The 18368-nt window shown below is 58.0% G+C and overlaps 1 protein-coding gene and 1 long non-coding RNA gene across 11 annotated transcripts in view; one reads left to right on the top strand and one right to left on the bottom strand.

The window, feature by feature from the left end:
• Nucleotides 1-1395: 1395 nt before the first annotated feature.
• Nucleotides 1396-8250, bottom strand: LOC125158970 (uncharacterized). Of its 6 annotated transcripts, none has more exons than XR_007149618.1 (5): nucleotides 7602-8250; nucleotides 4690-5484; nucleotides 3535-4380; nucleotides 3064-3320; nucleotides 1396-2790 (listed from the first exon to the last, which is right to left on the bottom strand). It is a non-coding gene; the product is annotated as an uncharacterized LOC125158970 (long non-coding RNA). The 6 variants fall into 6 exon arrangements; XR_007149616.1 differs by having other exon boundaries at nucleotides 1396-2754; XR_007149614.1 differs by having other exon boundaries at nucleotides 1396-3320.
• Nucleotides 8251-8635: 385 nt separating this feature from the next.
• Nucleotides 8636-18368, top strand: part of FAH (fumarylacetoacetate hydrolase) — a 43680-nt gene continuing 33947 nt past the window's right edge. For 4 of the 5 annotated variants that reach the window (XM_047846672.1, XM_047846673.1, XM_047846671.1 and 1 more), the window contains exons 1-8: nucleotides 8636-8818; nucleotides 11431-11541; nucleotides 12396-12517; nucleotides 12975-13024; nucleotides 15416-15506; nucleotides 17145-17242; nucleotides 17338-17390; nucleotides 17527-17679. In XM_047846672.1, the coding sequence (XP_047702628.1) occupies nucleotides 8738-8818; nucleotides 11431-11541; nucleotides 12396-12517; nucleotides 12975-13024; nucleotides 15416-15506; nucleotides 17145-17242; nucleotides 17338-17390; nucleotides 17527-17679 (759 nt within the window). In that variant the 5' untranslated portion in view covers nucleotides 8636-8737. The remainder of the gene's footprint in view (nucleotides 8819-11430; nucleotides 11542-12395; nucleotides 12518-12974; nucleotides 13025-15415; nucleotides 15507-17144; nucleotides 17243-17337; nucleotides 17391-17526; nucleotides 17680-18368) is intronic. The other variant, XM_047846674.1, reaches the window with a different exon arrangement.

Raw genomic sequence — 18368 nt, 5'->3', positions numbered from 1 at the left:
TGTGGTCTAAGCTCGAGTCTCAGAAGACACGTTCTTCCTGATGTGAAGACGGTTTATACTGAAGTGATAATCGCTGGACGGCCCCTTTTCTCATAGGTTGCCTAGAACATCTAAATAGATATTCTTGGGGATTTAAAGAGGGACTCTTGGAGTTGTATCTTTTCAAAGACTGGCTGGCTCCCTGGCCTTGTTTTCCGTCTTTCATTAACACACAGAACGAGAGAAATTTAGAGACTCGGCGGAATGGAGGAAAGTCAAGGATGCAGAGAGGAGACGGATAGAATCTAACCAACAAAACCTGGTAGATCATGTAGAGGGCAGCCTCCCAAAAGGCCACGCACATCTATAACATTAAAACGTGGCCCTATGAGACATGAGAGGCCACTACTGCTGTTCCCATGGGCATCGTAAGAGTAAAGGGATACCGTGAACAGCTCTGCTTACAGTGATAACTTAGATGAAATGGACCACTACCTTGAAAGGCATAATTACAAAAACAGGAGAAAGAAATCACCTCACAGGCCTTTATCAAAAGAAATTTAATCAGGGGCGCCCGGGTGGCTCAGTCGGTTAAGCATCTGACTTGGGCTCAGGTCACGACCTCACAGTCCGTGAGTTTGAGCCCCGTGTCGGGCTCTGTGCTGACAGCTCAGAGCCTGGAGCCTGCTTTGGATTCTGTGTCTGCGTCTCTCTGCCTCTCCCCCTGCTTGAGCTCTTTCTCAAAAATAAAAACATTTTTGGGGTGCCTGGGTGGCTCAGTCGGTTAAACGTCCAACTTCAGCTCAGGTCACGATCTCGCGGTCCGTGAGTTCGAGCCCCGCGTCGGGCTCTGGGCTGATGGCTCAGAGCCTGGAGCCTGTTTCAGATTCTGTGTCTCCCTCTCTCTGCCCCTCCCCCGTTCATGCTCTGTCTCTCTCTGTCTCAAAAACAAAAACAAAAACAAAAACAAAAAACGTTAAAAAATTAAAAAAAAAAACTTTTTAAACTGTTAAATACTTTTTAAAAATAAAATTGTCAATTCTTTAAAAAAAAAAATCCCTGCCTGGGACAAATAAGCGATTATAGCAAGGTTGCAGGGTTACGAGGATAATACACACAAGCCAGTTGACATAATAAATACCAACAACAAAAAATTTGAAATTAATACACCATTTTCCATTAGTGCTTGAAGAAATATGGAATACTTTAGTAAAAGTCTAACAAAGTATGTACAAAATGTCTGTGAGGAAGACTACAAAATTAATGAAGAAAAATCAAAGAAGATCTAAACAACTGGAGAACTATTCCATGTTCATGGAAGGACGACTTAGTATTGTCACTTCTTCCCGACTTGATTTATAAATTCAACCCAATCCCGACCCAAATCTCAGCCAGCTGTTTTGTGGATACTGATGAAAGTGATTCAGAAGTTGGATGGAGAGGCAAACAGCCCAGAAGAGCCAGTACGGCAAAACTATAGAACTTCTGGAAAAGAAAATCTAGATGACTTTGGGTTTGATGATTTTTTTTTAGATAAAACCTCAAAATCATGCTACACTGAGAGAAAAAATTGATAGGGTGTACTTCATCAAAGCCAAAAATTCCTCTGCAGAAGACCCCGTTAAGAGAATGAAAAGGCAAGCCACAGATGGGGAAGAAAATATTGGCAGAACACGTATCTCATATAGGACTTTTATTCAAAATATATAAATAACTCTTAAACCTTAACTCTAAGAAACAACCCAATTAAAAGATGGGCAAAATATATGAAGAGTCGCCTCACCAAAGAAGATCTACCGACGATAAGTAAGCAAATGAAGAGGCGCTCAACGTCCTAAGTCACTGGGGAAATGCACATTGACAGTGAGATACCACCACGTGCCTACATACGCAGAGACTAGCCCAAATCAGAACACCGCAAATGCTACAGGCGGTGTGGAACAACAGAAACTCTCATTCATTTCTGCTGGGGATGCAACACGGCACTGACACGTTGAAAGACAGTTTGACAGGGGCACCTGGCTGGCTGGCTCAGTGAATGGAGCGTGTGACCCTTGATCTCTCGGGGTTGTGGGTTCGAGCCCCACGCTGAGTGTTGCTAAAAATAAAATCTTAACAACAACAACAACAAAAGACAGTTGGACAGTTTCTTAAAAGACAGTTCGGGGGTTTCTAAAGAGAGTCTTAACCCTACAAGCCAGCGATTGCACTCCTAGGTTTTTATCCACATGACTTGAAAAGTATGTTCACACGAAACCCGTACATGAATGTTTCAGTAGCTTTACTCATAACTGCCCCAGATTGGAAGCAACCCAGATGTCTTTCAGTAGGTGAATGGATCGACACCGTGGGTCGACATTCAACGGTTACAAGAAGTGAGCTACGAAGGCACAAAGACACAGAGGTACCTTCAGTGTAAATTGGGAAGTTGGAAGAAGCCGGTCTAAAAAGACGGCAACCGTATGACCTTCTGGAAAAGGCAGAATTACAGTGACAGTACACAGAGTGGTGGTTCTGGGTGCGGGTGGAGCACGGGAGGGCGAATCGTGGCAGCACTGATTTGTAGGGCGGTGAACCTCCTCCGTCTGGATGATACCATAACGGTGGATCAATGACACGGATTTGTCCACACTCACAACCGCACAACACAGTGTAGAACCATGACGTAAATCACGGGCTTCGGTTGACGATGATGGGTCAACACTGGTTCAGCGGCTATAACAAATGCAGACGGGTTGGTCGCTCGCTGATCACACTTCAGATGCTCCGGTGGCTCTGATGGGATAGCACACATCTAGAACACCTCCATCGCTGCGGGACATACCGTTAGACAGGGATGGTCTGGCCCAGTGATGGCGTCCCGGGCTGCTCTGGGCTCCTCGGTGCACAAGCAGGAGGAGAGCCCCGAGGAGGCCCGCGCCCCTCAAAAGAGAGCCCAGCCAAGGTGCACGTGAGGCTTTGGGACTTCCCTGGCCTGTCGGGCACAGAGGGATGGGGGAGGGGATCCAAGGCCAGGGAGGCAAGTGGCAGAGTGGCAGGAGAGCTCCTGATCCCGAAACCCGAGGGGAGAGAAAGCGCCCTGACCTTGAGGCTTCGGTCCTGGGGACTCTGAGGAGAGGGGCGGGGGTGTTTGCGAGCAGCCCTGTGGACCGAGGGGAGCTGGGCTCAGGGAGAGCTCCGTGTGCTACAGCGTCTCAGCAGGTCAGCGGGTGGTACTGGCCCCTCTGCCCACCCTGCCGCTGGTGTCTGTGGGGCTTCCATCCGGCTTCAGTCCCCAGGGGGCTGCGAGGCGCCGTGCCATCACAACAGGGATCCGGTAGAACCTGAGACCCTGCGGCGGCCTGAAGACAGACGGAGACAGAGGAGGGCAGGAAGGAGACTCTTGGGGCGGCACCCCACCCCCACCCCCACCCAGCGCCGGCTGGGCTGGGTCACCTGGCTCTGCGCCCGCCCGCCGGGGACCCGAGAGAAGAGGGGGCTGTGATAACGGCTACGCTCTTGGATAGAGCAAGGGCCTCCTCTCCTGAAGGCTCGGGTCCAAAGTTTCTCACCCACCTTGTAGGGAGGACACCTTGTGCTTGGCGCGTGCCTCTACGTTCTGTCCTCAGAGGAGCGTATGTCCTATGCCAACCCGAGTGACATTGTCCCGTCAAAGGAGCTCCCCATCCAAGGCACCTTGGGAACCTGACTCCAGCAATTCAAGGGACAGTGACATTTGCAGGGTGGGTGGAAGGACCCGGATGGGACTCCTGCGTGCTGCGGGGACGCCCCCCACCCGGTGTCATCCCGGTGGGGGCAGCGTCCGCCTCCTGCCCATCGGGCAGCCGGCAGCCCCACCAGATTCAAGCCCCTTCCCGCCGCTCTTGCAAACCACACGGGGGAGAGGCCTCCTGTGTGCGGAGGCCGGCGGGGTGGCTCGCCTCCGAGGGAGGCCCCGAGTTTGGCGCCACAGAGGCTCACGCGGGCCCCGGCCGTGGAGGGGCTGAAGCTGGCGTCCACACCCTCCGGCCCGGGGTCCCCCTCCGACAGTGGTGCTGGAGCAGGGAAACGCAGTGCCAGCACGGGAACCGCCTCGGCCACTCAGATGATAGCGAGGGAACCTCTCTGGCCACGTGGAGAAGCGCTCCGGGAAACACACGGGGAAAGAGGGAAAACTTGGCTTCTGTTTGAAGTTCACAAAGATGGAAAAGGGACGGCCGTGCAAATGGCACGAGCAAACCGCGAGGGCGTGTGAGGACTGGGGCGGCGGTCCCTCCTCCCGGTTCTTGTCTGTGGACCTTGGAACGTCCGTCCGTGCTCATCAGCACGCCCTCCTCCTCGAGAGGGAGAGAGGAAAGAAAATGCAGGGAATCTTCAGGTTACTTCGAATGGTTTCTTCCGAACGGAGAGCCGCTTTGGCCTCTGGAGGCGCGAGACGTAATTAGTGGGTTGGCGAGTCTATTTTAAAACAGGAAACCTCCCCCCCCCCGCCCCCCCGTCACGGCTCTCATGCCTTCGCCCCTTCCCACACACACCTCTGCCCCACGCCCTTCCCCCAAAGGTCTGGGGTTTTCTCTTCTCGTGGCTCTACCGTGTAGGCCTCCGTCAGCCTGTGTGCGTGCGTGTGTGGAGAGAAGGTACTGAGCTGCCAGGGCCCCCCCAGGCCCGGCAGGTGTGGGGCTCGTCGGGTATCGAATCGCCTTCCGCGGACGCTTTACAGTAAGCACTTACTTCCGTGTTACGGAGCACCGATTCTGAGCCCGCCGTCGGGCTGGGTGTGGCCGGGCCGCGCACAGCACGACAGTCCGGTCCTGCGGACAGAGCGCAGGGCCAGCCCGGGCACGCGGCGCCCTGCCCTGCAGCCCCAGCACCCCGGAACCGGCCAGGGCCCAGAACCCAGCTGGAGCTGTCCCCTCCTTTCCCGTCCCTGGAACCTACCTGAGGGTGACAGCCAGGAGGCCGGGCAAGGCCGAGCCCCTGACACCTCGGGGCCTCGTCTGCTTCGGACCCTCCTGTCCCGGGATCCCCTCCCTCCGAGAGCAGGACAGCCTCCCTGGCTCTGTGCTCACTGCGCCATTCCCCAGGGAGCCCCGAGGACGCCTTGTGACATCACCCCCGCTGCTGACTCACAGCCCCTCTCAGCTGTGTCCCTTGAGTGGTTACAGCAGACACCCCCCTGAATCCGCCCTAACACACTCTGCCTTCTGCCTTCCTCTTCTTCTGTTCCCCTCCCCTCCCCTCCCCCTCCTCTCCCCTCTTCCCCCTCCCCCACCCCCTCCTCCTCTTTGCTTCCATCAGTCACTCACGGTTTTAATACTCTGTCCTAACTGCACGTTATTTGATCCACACTTTACCACAGACCTTATTGAAAAGGCAGAGCTGTCTTAGAGGTGATGACCCGGCAGGGGGGCCGGGAGGTGGCGACGCGGGACTGGCTGTGGACAGACGCGGGCTTTGAACCATGAAGATCACTGAGGCTGATCCAGGGAGGAGCACAGCAGACCAGAGGAGAAGCTGGCCGAGACCCTGCAGGCAGAGGGGTCGCGACTTATTTACAGGCTTTTCTGCCTGTTTGTCATTATTATTCATTAAAAAATGTTTTGCAGGGACACTTAGGTGGCTCAGTCGGTTAGGCATCTATGCTTGGTTTCGGCTCAGGTCATGATCTCAGGGCTCGTGAGTTCTAGCCCCATGTTGGGCTCTATGCTGACAGCACGGAGCCTGTTTGGGATTCTCTCTTGTTCTCTCTTTCTGCCTCTCTCTCTGCCTCTCTCAAAATAAAGAAAAATAAAAACTTTAAAAAATGTTTTTGAAGGAAAAGGGCTATTTTTACAAACCTTGGGATGGATCTACAAATTTTTTTAGTGTTTATCTATTATCAAGAGACAGAGATAGAGCATGAGCATGGGAGGGGCAGAGAGAGAGAGAGGGAGACACAGAATCGGAAGCAGGCTCCAGGCTCCGAGCTGTCGGCACAGAGCCCGAAGCGGGGCTCCAACTCACGAACCTCGAGATCATGACCTGAGCCGAAGTCAGATGCCCAACCGACTGAGCCACCCAGGTGCCCCAGCCTTTTTCTTTTTTTTTTTAAGTAGGCTCCACGTGGCACCCAATGCAGGGCTTGAACTCACAACCCTCAGATCAAGACCTGAGCTGAGATCAAGAGTCAGACGCTTAACCGACTGAGCCACCCGGGGGCCCCTGGTTCTGCAACCTTTCAATGTTCTCCACGAGTCATTTCTAGGATTTTGGCCTAAATTTGTTTTCAAGTGTATTTTCAGTCAGCTGTACCTGTGTAGCCATTAATTCGTTAACATTTCCCCCCAATAATGGACACACAACATTGGGTCCCTTCAAGGTGTGCAATGTGGTGACTGATACGGTAGTAAGTTGCAAAATGATTACCACCATAGCGTTTAGCTACCCCATCCATCCGGCCACATCGCTACCGAGTTCTTTATGGTGAGGACGCCTGAGGTCTATCCTAGCAACAGTCAAGTGGACGAGAGCAGTGTTATTAGCTGTAACCACCATGCTGTACCTTAGACCTTGTTAATTTTCTAAATTTCTAAGACCTCAAACTTGTTAATTTTCTAAAATGAATTTTTAATTGTAGTTGACATACCGCACTAGTTTCGGACGCACAACATAGTGACTCAACACCGCATATAAATAAAATACATTGTGAAGTGCTCACCAAGGTAAGTGGCATCGCCATCTGTCACCGTATGAAGTTACTCCAATATTATTGGCTATGTTCCGCACGGTGTACTTTTTCATCCCCGTGACTTCTTCACTGTGTAACTGGAAGTTTTTACCTCTTCATCCCCTCTCTCTGTGTGATCTCATCTCCCATCTCACCCCCCTCTCGGGCCACGGGTTTGTGCTCTGTGTTTATGAGTCTGCTTCTGTTTGGTTTGTTAGGCTTTTTAGATGCCACGCACGTGAAATCATATAGCATTTGTCTGTCTCTGTCTGACTCACTTCGCTTAGCGTGATGCCCTCTAGGTCCCTCCGTGTGCTCATAAAGGGCAGGATCTCATTCTTTTGTATGGCTGATAATTGCACATTGTGTGTGTGTGTGTGTGTGTGTGTGTGTGTGTGTGTGTGTGCGCGCGCGCGCGCGCGCGCGCACCACGTCTTTATCCATTCATCTGTGGATGGACACTTGGATCGGTTCTGCATCTTGGCTGTTGTAAATAATGCCGTAAGCATAGGGGTGCGTGTGTCTTTTTCGTATTAATTCATTAGCTTTCCACTCTAATGCAAGAATTCCAAAGCAAATCAACCCAAAGTCTGTGTCTCCAGTATTGGTTTCTGTATTGATAAGTGTTGCGCAGCCTATGCTTTCATAAGTTTAACTTTTTTTAAAGTTCATTTATTTTTGAGAAAGAGCGCACAGGTGCTCGTGCACAAGTGGGGGAGGGTCAGAGAGAGGGAGACCCAGAATTCGAAGCAGGTTCCGGGCCCCGCCCCATCATGTCCTGAGCTGAACTCAGTCCCTCAACCCACTGAGCCACAGGTTTCTAAGAAATTTGCATCTATATTATAAACTTATTTTTAATCAGTGATGACCGCTTTTATAGTTGTGTTCCCTCCTTTTTTGTTTGTCTCCTTCATAAAGGGAAGCAGAACTCACTAACCGAGGAATGCTGACGGTCCGGCTGGGTGGGAAAATACCGGGTTGATCACCACGTGTGTGCCAGGCATCCCCTGACTGTCATGGAAATGTCCGAGGAGGCCTGATTCTTACCCCTGTTTTGCAGATGAGCCAACTGAGGCCAGAGTTGAACCTGCTGCAGGCTGAACAGAGCCAGAGGCGGGACTCAAGTCTCCCTGCACTCAGCTGTGCGCTGCCCCCTGCACTGGAGGGGTCCCGGTGCACCCCCACTCCGTCCCCCTCTCTGCGCGCTCTCTCCAGCGCGTGCGCGCGGGGTCCCTGTGCGCCGGGCACGAGCGCGCACGGGCCCTCACCCCGCAGAGCCCTGCACGGGCAGGGGCGGCGGGCGTCCACGCGGCCCTGGCAGACGAGTCTGAGTAACTTGCCCGAGGTCGGACGGCGGGTCACGGCGCCTGAAAGTCGGAACGTGAAGTGTGCAGGTGAGCTGCGCTCTTAGACGTAGTTCTCGTCGTTGTGAGTCTTGGGGAGGCGCGCCTGACCCCGTGGTCCACAGGGTGGACGTGTCACCGCCGACGGGTCACAGGCCTCTGGCCGGACTCCCCGAGCCCGCGGGCCCCCCGGGGGGGTCCGGGGGGGGACGTAGGGCTGGAGTCTCTGGGCAGGGACCCAAGTCTCCGGGGCGGGGCTCTGCGGAGGGGCGGGGCTGGGGAGGGCGGGAGCCCGGGCGGGGGCGGAGGGGCGGAAGAGCGCGCTGCGGGTCCCCGCGGCTTCTCCCTGACCTCTCGGGCTGGGGGCAGGGGGCAGGGGGCAGAGGGCAGGGGGCGGAGCCTGGGTGGGGGTAGGGCTGAGGGCGGAGCCAGGAGCGGGGCCGGGAGTGGAGCCACGGGGGCGGAACTGGGGGGTGGTGTGGGGGTGGGGCCGCGGAGCTGAGCCTCAGACGGTGCAGGAGGGGGAGGAGCCTCGGAGGCGGAGGCGGGGTGGAACGATGGGGGCGGAGCGTCGGGGGCGAGCCTCGGACGGGTGGGGGTGGAGCCAGGGGTGGGGCCGCGGGGGCGGAGCCAGGGACGGAGCCCTGGGGTCAGGCGCTGAGCCACGAGGGGCGCGATCCGGCTGGATCCAGCCGAGTGCAGCTCGCCGCCCTGCTCCCTGCTGGCCAGCATGTCCTTCGTCCCTGTGGCCGAGGATTCTGACTTCCCCATCCAAAACCTGCCCTACGGCGTCTTTTCCACCCCAGACAACGTGAGCTGCTGCACTTGGCTTCCGGGCGGGGGCCGGAGGGTGCCTACTCCGCCGGGACCCGCGCCCCAACCCCCCGCCACCAGTGGCCGGCAGCGCCGACCAGGCGGGACGCCGGCCAGTCGTCCTCTTCTGGACGCGCTCCGCGGAGCCCTCCCCGTCCCCGGGGTCACTGGGGCCCGCGGTTCCCCTGCTGAGCGCGCCCCGCGGAGGCTTCCGGGTCACTGGTGTAGGAGAAGTGAGATGGGGGGGGGGGGAGGCTTTTGGGCTGTCTCTTGAGGAGCAGTGGTGCCGAGGGTATGTGGGTCCGAACCCCATTTTCTAGATGTGCGCGTTGTTGGACCTGGCGGCCGCGGTTTCTGCAGATTTGTGTGAGGACTAAATGCGAATTGAAACAGAACATAGGACTGTCGTTCCCAGGCCAGCAGATCAAGTTCGATTGTTGTTACCGAGGGGTCATCCTGCTTCCTCCAGAGTTCCTGGGGATTGTTTCCTGCCCCCAGGGCACCGCGTTAGGGCCCTAGCTCCCCCCGCAGGTTAACAGGGCGCTAGAGGGTGAGCTGGCCCGCGGCCTTTGGGATCTGGGATGTTGGGGGACTTTGCCTCCAGCTGGAAGTCTTTGGGCTGTGGGGTGGCCTCGCCGGCGTTCCCCGGCTAGTCAGAAGAAGCCTTTTGGAGACAGGAGCTTTCGCTTAGTAAGTGTAGTCTGACCAGCAGAAAGAAATCTTTGAAAACTGGGCGTTCACCAGCAAATATTTAAGGTCCCTGGGTGGGGGAAAGCAGGTTCCCTTGGATTTATTCATGGTATTTGTGGCTCGCATTTCCACTCCCAACCTTAAAGGTCAGCTCCTGATTCGCTCTGTAAACCGTAGACCCCCGAGTCTGCTTGCCCCCACCAGTGTTCAAGAAATAATTGCAAAATGCAGCCGCTGGCGGTCCGCCCCTTCCCCCACAGCTGATCTTTGACCCCCAGGGGCCGCCCTCCTGTGGCCCTGCCTGCAGCAGGCCGGTCCTCAAGAGCCAGTGTGGTTTCACAAGAGCCAGGCCTGACTAAATGTCGCAAGAACACAAAGTTAACACTCGGTCCCCTGGAGGGACCCGAATACGGTGAGGCAGGTTAAACCTTGACCCGTGTTAGCCAGCCATGCTCTGCTCTCCGCACAGCGCTGACACTTTGTCCTCCGCAAGCGCCCTTGCCTTTCCTGGGAGTACAGAGCAGTTAGAGACACTTGCCAGAGGCAGGACAGGTGCTTTGACTTGCCTTCCCGGAGGGCTCTAGAATTCATGTCCCTTGAACCCCAGGCCCTTGCTGCTGGCACGATAGAATGTGCAGGGACAGCCCCTAAGGACGCCCGGGAGACAGAGCCCCTTCCCATGGCCCTCTGGAAAGAACACTGTCCCTCTGGCATTCTAGAAGGTTCAGGGCGTTCGAGTGGGAAGAGGCCCGGTCTGAAGCCATCTCTGCCCACGTTGCACATTCCAGGGGTCGTGCCGGCCTCGCCAGGCTGGCGTGATTGCCAAGGCACACGCCAGCGGCCAGCTCTTCGAGATTCGGGCCGAAGAGCAGTGAATTAATCCAGTCGCGTTTTGTTCGTTCTTATATTCGGTAAATGCTTCAGAACCCCAACTCCGGGCCAGATGCTGGGCTGGGGGTTGGGGATCAAAGGCACACCGGACACCTCCCATGGCAAGGTGCTTGTGGATTGGTGAAACGGAAGAGGCTCTCTCTGTGAAGACAGGGATGGTGGCTTCTGGGATGTGGGCACCCAGGTAGTCTGGAGCCGATGGCCAGGTTGTTAAAGTCCCTGCAGTCCGGCTGTGCCTCTGCTGTCTCCAGCCACACCGGCTACTTTTTGGTTTCTGGAACATTCTAAGAGCATTTTTCTGCCTCAGGACCTTAGCACGTATTGTTTCTTCTGTCTCACCCGAGGAGCCCCTGCTGCCCTCCAGGCACACCTATTATGTCACTGATCCCTGTGCCGCCTTTGCTTCTGGACAGCTGGCACCAGTCCCGCCTCTGTCCCCCATGCTTTGACAGCCTTAGTGTCCTGCTGGTGTGGAGTACAGGCTTCATAAATGTTTTCGCCTGAATGAATCCCTGTCTGAGCCATAACGGGGCTCGTCATCCAAGCCCCCGGGCCTCAGCCCTGCGCACGGGGCGCTCTCTGCTCTGCTGCGCAACGAAAATCCCCGAGGGCAGGCTGAGGTTCATCCTGGGGGATAACCCAGCTGCTGGGTGAGGTGGTGAGTCCTCCTCGCCCGAGGCATTTACCCAGTGCCTGAGGAACTTAGCTGGAGACTTGGTCTCGATGAGGGACTTGGACTAGGCCGCCTGCTCCTTCCCCACTCCCAGGGTATTTGATTTATGTCCCATCCAGTGAACAGGATGCTTTCCTTGTCCTGTAAGGAGGAGGATTCCAGATGCTGCCTGGGCAGAGATCTCGGGGTGACCTCAGTCCCCTGGACATGGAGGGGGTTGGGTGCCGTGGTAGGATCCAGTCCTCCGTCCCATCCGGAGGGGGACCCAGAGGCTCTTAACTGGACAGATTTTTCGGGTAAAGCAGCGCGTCTGGCCGAGGCTTTCCCCGGCGCTAACCATGCCGTCTCCCTCCCAGCCGAGACCGAGGATCGGCGTGGCCATTGGCGACCAGATCCTGGACCTCAGCGTCATTAAGCACCTCTTCACCGGGCCTGTCCTCTCCAAACACCAGGATGTCTTTGATCAGGTAGGACGCTGGGACACGGCTTGTCTGGGATCTCAGGGCATTTGTGAAAACGCCACCAGGAGAATCTCTTTCCCTTCCGTTTCGGGGAAGAGATTGTGCCTTCGGAGGCGCCGGGGACAGCTCTGGTCAGCGCCTCAGTGCAGAGAGTGCTGGGTCCGCGACGCTGGGCCTGTCGCAGGCGTCTCTGGGGCTCCCGGTAAGCGTGTGAGCCTCTGCCTGTCCGTGGCCGGTGCTGACCCTCTGGATCTGGAGACGTCGCCACGGAGGAACGGACGGCTGGAATGGACAGACGCCTTCAGTGTGGCCCCCGGAGTGCACGTACCCGTGGGATGGACGTGACTTTATGTCCCTGTAGGTGGTCCGGGCCCTGATGTGCACCCCCCCGTTCTGGGTCAGGAAGGAGGATGGTGTGTGTTGAGCGTGTGCTCCGCCCACAGCCCCCGTCCAGTCCTCACGACGGCCCAGTGCACGGAACCGGATCCCCATTAGATGGGTGGGGGTCTCCTCTGCGTGAGGCACGATTCTCCCTCGTCACCTGGCTACGGCATCCCAGCCCTTAGGTTGCACGGTGCCTCCCTGGCTGAGAAACCCCCTCAGGACGCGAGTGGAGGGTCCGTGTGGACTGTTCCCACAGGCGGTGCTGACCGGGCAGCCCCCCCAGATAGCAGCTCCCACGCTTTGTGGCCCGTGTGCAAACCCGCGGGGGCATGACGCCCCGTCGGGGGAGGTGACGCTCGCCCGGGCTGGAAGGGCCGCTGGCAGAGCTGAGAACAAGGCCCCGGGCCTGAGGATGCTGGAGGTGGCCGTGGGCCCCGGCTGTCCCCGTGTGACCTCCTCTCTCTGCTCTGGCATAGCCGGCTCTCAATAGCTTCATGGGCCTCGGCCAGGCCGCCTGGAGGGAGGCGAGAGAGTCCTTGCAGAATCTGCTGTCCACCAGCTGTGCCAGGCTCCGAGACGACACGGACCTTCGGAGACGGTGAGGGACACTCGGACACTGGCGGGTGGGGAGGAGGGGACGGTGTGGCGGCCGGGGCCGTTCTGAGGCAGCCTCCCCCAGCCCCTGCCTGGGCTGCGGGTCAGGGTGGCAGGACTCTGGGCCGACCGGGATGACCCCTGTGTCCGGACTAGAGGGTCCCGGCCAGCTCGGGAGCTGCCCCCCTCCCTCACTCAGCCATCCCCCCTCAGCACCTTCTGTGGCCTTGTCTGTCTGCCTCCCAGAGAAGGAGTAATTTAGTCTGTTTCCTGGAGGGGAAAACGGGAGCCATGAGGAGGCCCCTTGGCTTTGGAGCAGACGGCCTGCCCAGCGTGGCCCCGGGCCAGCCTGGGGGATGCTCGCTGGAGACTGAGCTGGGTTCCAGGGCTGGTTTGGGCGGCCAGAGCAGGGACCCCCTCCGTGCTTACCCAGCCCTGAAGCCCCCGGTTCTGTACTGCAGGGCGTTCACGGCCCAGGCTTCTGCTGCGATGCACCTGCCAGCCGCCATAGGTGAGTGGGGTCCCCGCACCCGGAGCAGCTCTGTGGCCCACGGTGGCTGGCTGGTGCCCTGGCCGCTGCTGCGTGGTGGGGGAGGGGTCACAGACGCAGGCCGGGATGGAGGCCGGAGCCCTGGCTGGGTGGGCGCCGGCTGCTGGGATTTACAGTTGCCCACAGGCTCCCTCCCCGGCACATCACCCCGTCCGTCCCTGAGGCTGTGAAAAGTGCTCCCACCTCACCTGTGAGTCCAGAGCCCTGGAGCGGGCCAGTTTGAGCCCCTGGCAGGGAGTGTGGCCGCAGAGCGCCCCAGTTTCAATCAGACAGCAGGAGTGGGGCAAACTCTCTCAGCTGAAGCACAGGGAGGTCTCCACCCTCGCCTCCCAGCCCCGGGCGGCCGGCCTGCCGGGATGGCCTGGGCATCTGTGTGCCCGGAGGCTTCCGGAACACCGCGTCTGCCTCGATTGTTTCTGTGGCCTCCGGAAGCCTTCCTGGTGGAGAACGTCCTTCCAAAAGACAGACGCACAGTGGGTCGGGACTCACCCCCACCCGGGGTGTTGAGGGTTGAAAACAGCTGAAGTGCGCAGGGCACGGAGCTCAGGTCAGAGTCCACGTGTGGGGAGAACCCCCCACCTGCTCAGCCACGGCTCTGGGACCGGGTCCCACCTCCTTCCTGCCGCTGCTCCGTCCTTTCCCTGGGCTCTTGCTCTGAGCAGCTTATCAGAGGCATGATGCACACACATGGTGCACACGGCCTGCACCCACCCCCCTCCTGCCCCGGCCCCGTAAGGTCGCAGTCTGGAGGGTTCAGTCCACGTGTGCCCTGGCGCAGCCCCCTCCCCCTCCGTCCAGCCTGCAGTCCGTCCGTCTCCAGTCTTTCCTACAGGTTCCGTGGGGATGCAGTCACACCGCACGCGAGCCCTGTGTGTGCGCTGCGACCGGCGTTTCCTCCCCGTTTCTGCCATGCTTGCCCTTGTGTTTGTTTGCTTATTTATTTTTCCATTTAGTTATTTTTTGAGAGACATAGAGAAACAGCACAAGTTGGGGAGGGGCAGAGAGAGAGAGAGGGAGACACAGAATCGGAAGCAGGTTCCAGGCTCCGAGCCGTCAGCACAGAGCCCGACGCGGGGCTCGAGCCCGCGAACCGTGAGATCACGACCCGAGCCGAAGTCGGACGCCTAACCGACTGAGCCCCCAGGCACATCCCCACGATTCGTAACTGTCCAGTTGAGAACTGCGTGGCCCCCGAAACTCGCTGCAGGAGCCTCCGGGGTGGGCGCCTCCTCTGTCCCACGCATCACAGCCCCGCTGACACTTCCCTTTCCAGCCCCTTTTAAGTGATCGTGATAGAGACTTACACACACGTGCTGAAAACAAATACACAAGAGGCGGAGACTATAAAATTAGTGTTTTTAATTGGTGGTGTGGGCTCTGCGCTGGGCTCCTCCCGGGGAGGTGGGGTCTTACTGCAAAATGCAACGCTGTATTCTAAAGTAAATGCAGGGGCGCCTGGGTGGCTCAGTCGGTTAAGCGGCGGACTTCAGCTCAGGTCACCATCTCGCGGTCCGTGAGTTCGAGCCCCGCGTCGGGCTCTGGGCTGATGGCTCAGAGCCTGGAGCCTACTTCCGATTCTGTGCCTCCCTCTCTCTCTGCCCCTCCCCCGTTCATGCTCTGTCTCTCTCTGTCGCAAAAATAAATTAAAAAAAAAAAAAGTTAAAAAAAAAAATAAAAAAAGTAAATAAAGTAAATGCAGACGCGATTTCCTCCTCCCCTCTCCCCTCCTCCTCCCCTCCTCCTTCTCCCTCCTCCCCTCCTCCCCTCCCTCCCCCTCCTCCCTCTCCTTCCTCCCTCTCCCTCCTCCCTCCCCCTCCTCCCTCGTTCTCCCTTCCCCCTCCTCCTCATCTCCCTTCCCCTTCCCCACCTCCCTTTCCTCCTCCATCACCATCTCCTCCCTCCTCCCTTCCCTGTGCTCCTCTTCCTCCTCTATCTCATTCTTCCTCCTCCTCTTCTTCCTCCAGAGGAGGGAGTGATCCCCCAGGGGAGAGTGGGGGGAGGGGCCTCAAAATGTTGCCAGGATTCGGACGCAGACCAGGGGAGGGGAGAGGCTGTGCCAGCAGCAGGCCCAGGTCAAGCGAGGGCCAGTGAGCGGAGTCCTGGGCTGGGGGCGGTGACACTGGAAGTCTGTCCCCCGTCCCCGGAGGGGTGTCCGTTGTCTGCGCCTGACGGTCTTGGCTCCTTGTTCCTTGTTTGTTTCTCCGAGGGCAGTTCTGGAAACAAATTGTGGATGAGGCTTGGATGTGCCCTGACTGAGCTGTTGGGGGCACCCACGGGGCGGGGGCGCGGGAGAGGCCCCTCCCTGTCCCGGGCATCTGGCCACCACTGGTGCCCACTGTGTCTCCCCTGCAGGTGACTACACGGACTTCTACTCCTCCCGCCAGCACGCCACCAACATGGGGATCATGTTCCGGGGCGGCGAGAACGCGCTCATGCCAAACTGGTACGTCGGGCCCGAGTGCGAGAATCGCGTTCTCCCCGGAGCTAACAAGCCCCTCTCGGGGCGGAGAGACGGGAAGGCCCGCCGCGCCTGTGGATCAGAAGTCAGTGCCCCAGGCCCCTTGGTGTGGGGAGCACAGGTGGGAGTTCTGTCCCCGAGGGTGTGAGGTCCTTCCGCGCTTCTTGGCCGGCGCTGGTTCTGTGGGCACACTCGAGGCCTGGCCTCTGCACCCGGGACCCCGCCGCGTGGGAGTGTCTCTCAAGTGTGGTGGGCCCACTGCGAGAGTCACACAGGTGCTCGTGGGATCCCCGAGGCTCTGACGGCCAGCCTGAGGGCACGGGAGGGAGCACAGGCTCGGAGAAGCCCTGAGGGGACCAGCGGCGGCTGCAACCCGCCAGGTCAAGGCCACGCCCCACGGGGAACCCAGAGCTGAGATCCTTGCCCCTTTGTTCTGCGCTGTCCTCCGGAGGTGGCGGTGACTGAAGACACAGTGGCAGGCAGGCACCCTGGGTCAGCAGGCAGGGAGGGCAGTGTGTGTCAGAATCAAGGTGAGGAAGGAAGAAGGAAAGAGACAGCAGGTTAACGACCCAGAAAGGTTAAGCAGCAAGGCCAGGGTCGCAGAGCAAGGCGGTGAGTCTGGGACTGCAGGTGCGCAGGGAGGGGAGACTCCGGCGGGAGCCACGGGCCACTGCCGCTGCAGGGGAGAGCAGACGGGCCTGTCGATGTGTGGCGCGAGGGGGCCTCGGGCCTCCTGTTGCCGCGTGTGCGCGTCCTTCATTACACAGGATGCACGTACGTCTTGTGATCGGCCCAGGCCCCACCCCTGACCCTCTTCTCCCGGGGCAGCACGCTGCTCCGTCTTCCATAGTCTTTCACAGACATTCCTGCACTCCCCCCGCCGGCTTTCCGGGCAGTCACTGCTCTTTCGTTAATTTGGAAGAATGTTTCACGTTTAATAGAAATTAGCCCTTCGCCGTGTCGTGTGCTGTGTTTTCTCCCGACGTGGCGTCTTTCTCCTGTGCTTTGTCAGTACAGCACTTGAACATTTTTATAAAGTCAAACACGTGTATTGTTTTTATAAAATTTTTATTTTGGAGAGAGTGCATGCGTGTGAGAGCAGAGAGGGGCAGAGAGAGAGAGACAGAGGGAGAGGATCTTAAGTAGGCTCCACACTCAAGAGTGGAGCCCGATGTGGGGCTTGCTCCCATGACCCGGGATCCGGGCTTGAGCTGAAATCAAGAGTTGGACGCTTAACCGACTGAGCCCCCGGGAGCCCTGTTTCCTCCCCTGTTAATGCTGAGCAGTGTTCGTGGTACGGACACTTAGCAATTCCTTTTGAGTTTTGTTTGTTTTTTAAGCTTATTTATTCTGAGACCGCGAGTGAGCAGGGGAGGGGCAGAGGGAGAGGGAGAGAGAGAGAATCCCAAGCAGGCTCCCTGCTGTCAGCACAGAGCCCATTGCGCGGCCTGGACTCAAGAACCGTGAGATCATGACCTGAGCCGAAACCAGGCGTCAGATGCCGAACCCACTGCGCCACCCAGGCGCCCTGCGGGTTTCGACTGCTTTTTGTTTTTAGCTTGCAAACTGTAGAAGTGACCTTGACCGCGTGTCACGGTAGCCTCCTTCCGCCGTCTTCCGCAGGCTGCACTTGCCAGTGGGTTACCACGGCCGTGCTTCCTCTGTTGTGGTGTCAGGCACACCGATCCGAAGGCCCACGGGGCAGATGAGGCCCGACGACGGTAAGTGACCCTCACGGGTCCCTGCTCTGTGTCCCCACACGGCGGGTCCCGTGGCCCAGCACATACAACAGCCCGTCTCTTCTGGTGTCTTGCAGCTAAGCCCCCCGTCTTTGGACCCTGCAAGCTCCTGGATATGGAGCTGGAGATGGTGAGCGGGGTGCTTCCTGGGCGCGGCCTGTGCCCGGCGTTGGGGCGGGAGTGCTCCCGGGGAGGGCCCTCCACCCTCCACAAGCTCTGTGTCTGCGAGCTCTCCTACTTTCTAAAAGCGAACCGGTAACTTCCAGACCAGTACTCGCGGGGCCCGCAGGGGTCACTTGGGACCCACGCGGAGCAGGAAGGAGTTCGAGGCCCCATGGTGTGTTCCCTGCGGGGGCTGGACGGGGCCACGCTCTGCCTTCTGCTCAGCTCCTGCTGTACGCGGGTGGCGTTCTCACCACGTAAGGCCACGCCGTTTTGCGTCTTTGTGTTTTTTGGGGTGCTTTCGCTGTTTAAAACCCCCCTCGGGTGCAGTGCTCGCGTCAGTGAGCACAGAGACAGCATGTGCGGGCGCTCAGCGCTCGTGTTAGTGAGTCAGCGGGAGACGTTTGATGGGGTGACCTCAAACAGAAACACACGCAAGGCGAGGTGAGATACGGACCGGTTGGTGTGAGTGCGACCGGAGGCCCGGCATTTTCCATGGGAGCGGTGGGTCTGCACCTGCTCATGCAGTGTGAATGTGGACTTCGTGGATGTGATCACTGCACGGGGCACCTGGAGGCTCAGGCTGCGGAGCATCAGACTCGGCTTCGGCCCAGGTCGCGATCTCTCGGGTGGGGAGATCGAGCCCCACAGCGGGCCCTGCGCTGACAGTGTGGGGCCCTGCTTGGATGCTCTCTCCCCTCTCTGCCTCTCCCCTGCTTTCTCTCTTTCTCTCTCTCTCTCTCAATAAATAAACAAATCTAAAACAGAAATTGAATACAAAAAGAATATAAACCCTATGCATAGCAGGAATCAACTACACCTCTCAGTTCCCTGAGGTTGTGCCCGGGCCCATGTGATCTCAGAACTGGGGTGACTTCAGGGCTGCACATTTTTTTTTTACCTTAAACTCTTTATCTTGAGGTGATTGTAGAGTGATGTGCGGTTA

The sequence above is a fragment of the Prionailurus viverrinus genome, unplaced genomic scaffold, assembly GCF_022837055.1.
Source record: "Prionailurus viverrinus isolate Anna unplaced genomic scaffold, UM_Priviv_1.0 scaffold_40, whole genome shotgun sequence".
In the NCBI taxonomy this organism is placed as follows: Eukaryota; Metazoa; Chordata; class Mammalia; order Carnivora; family Felidae; genus Prionailurus; species Prionailurus viverrinus.
This window is presented reverse-complemented; position numbering and strand designations above follow the sequence as displayed.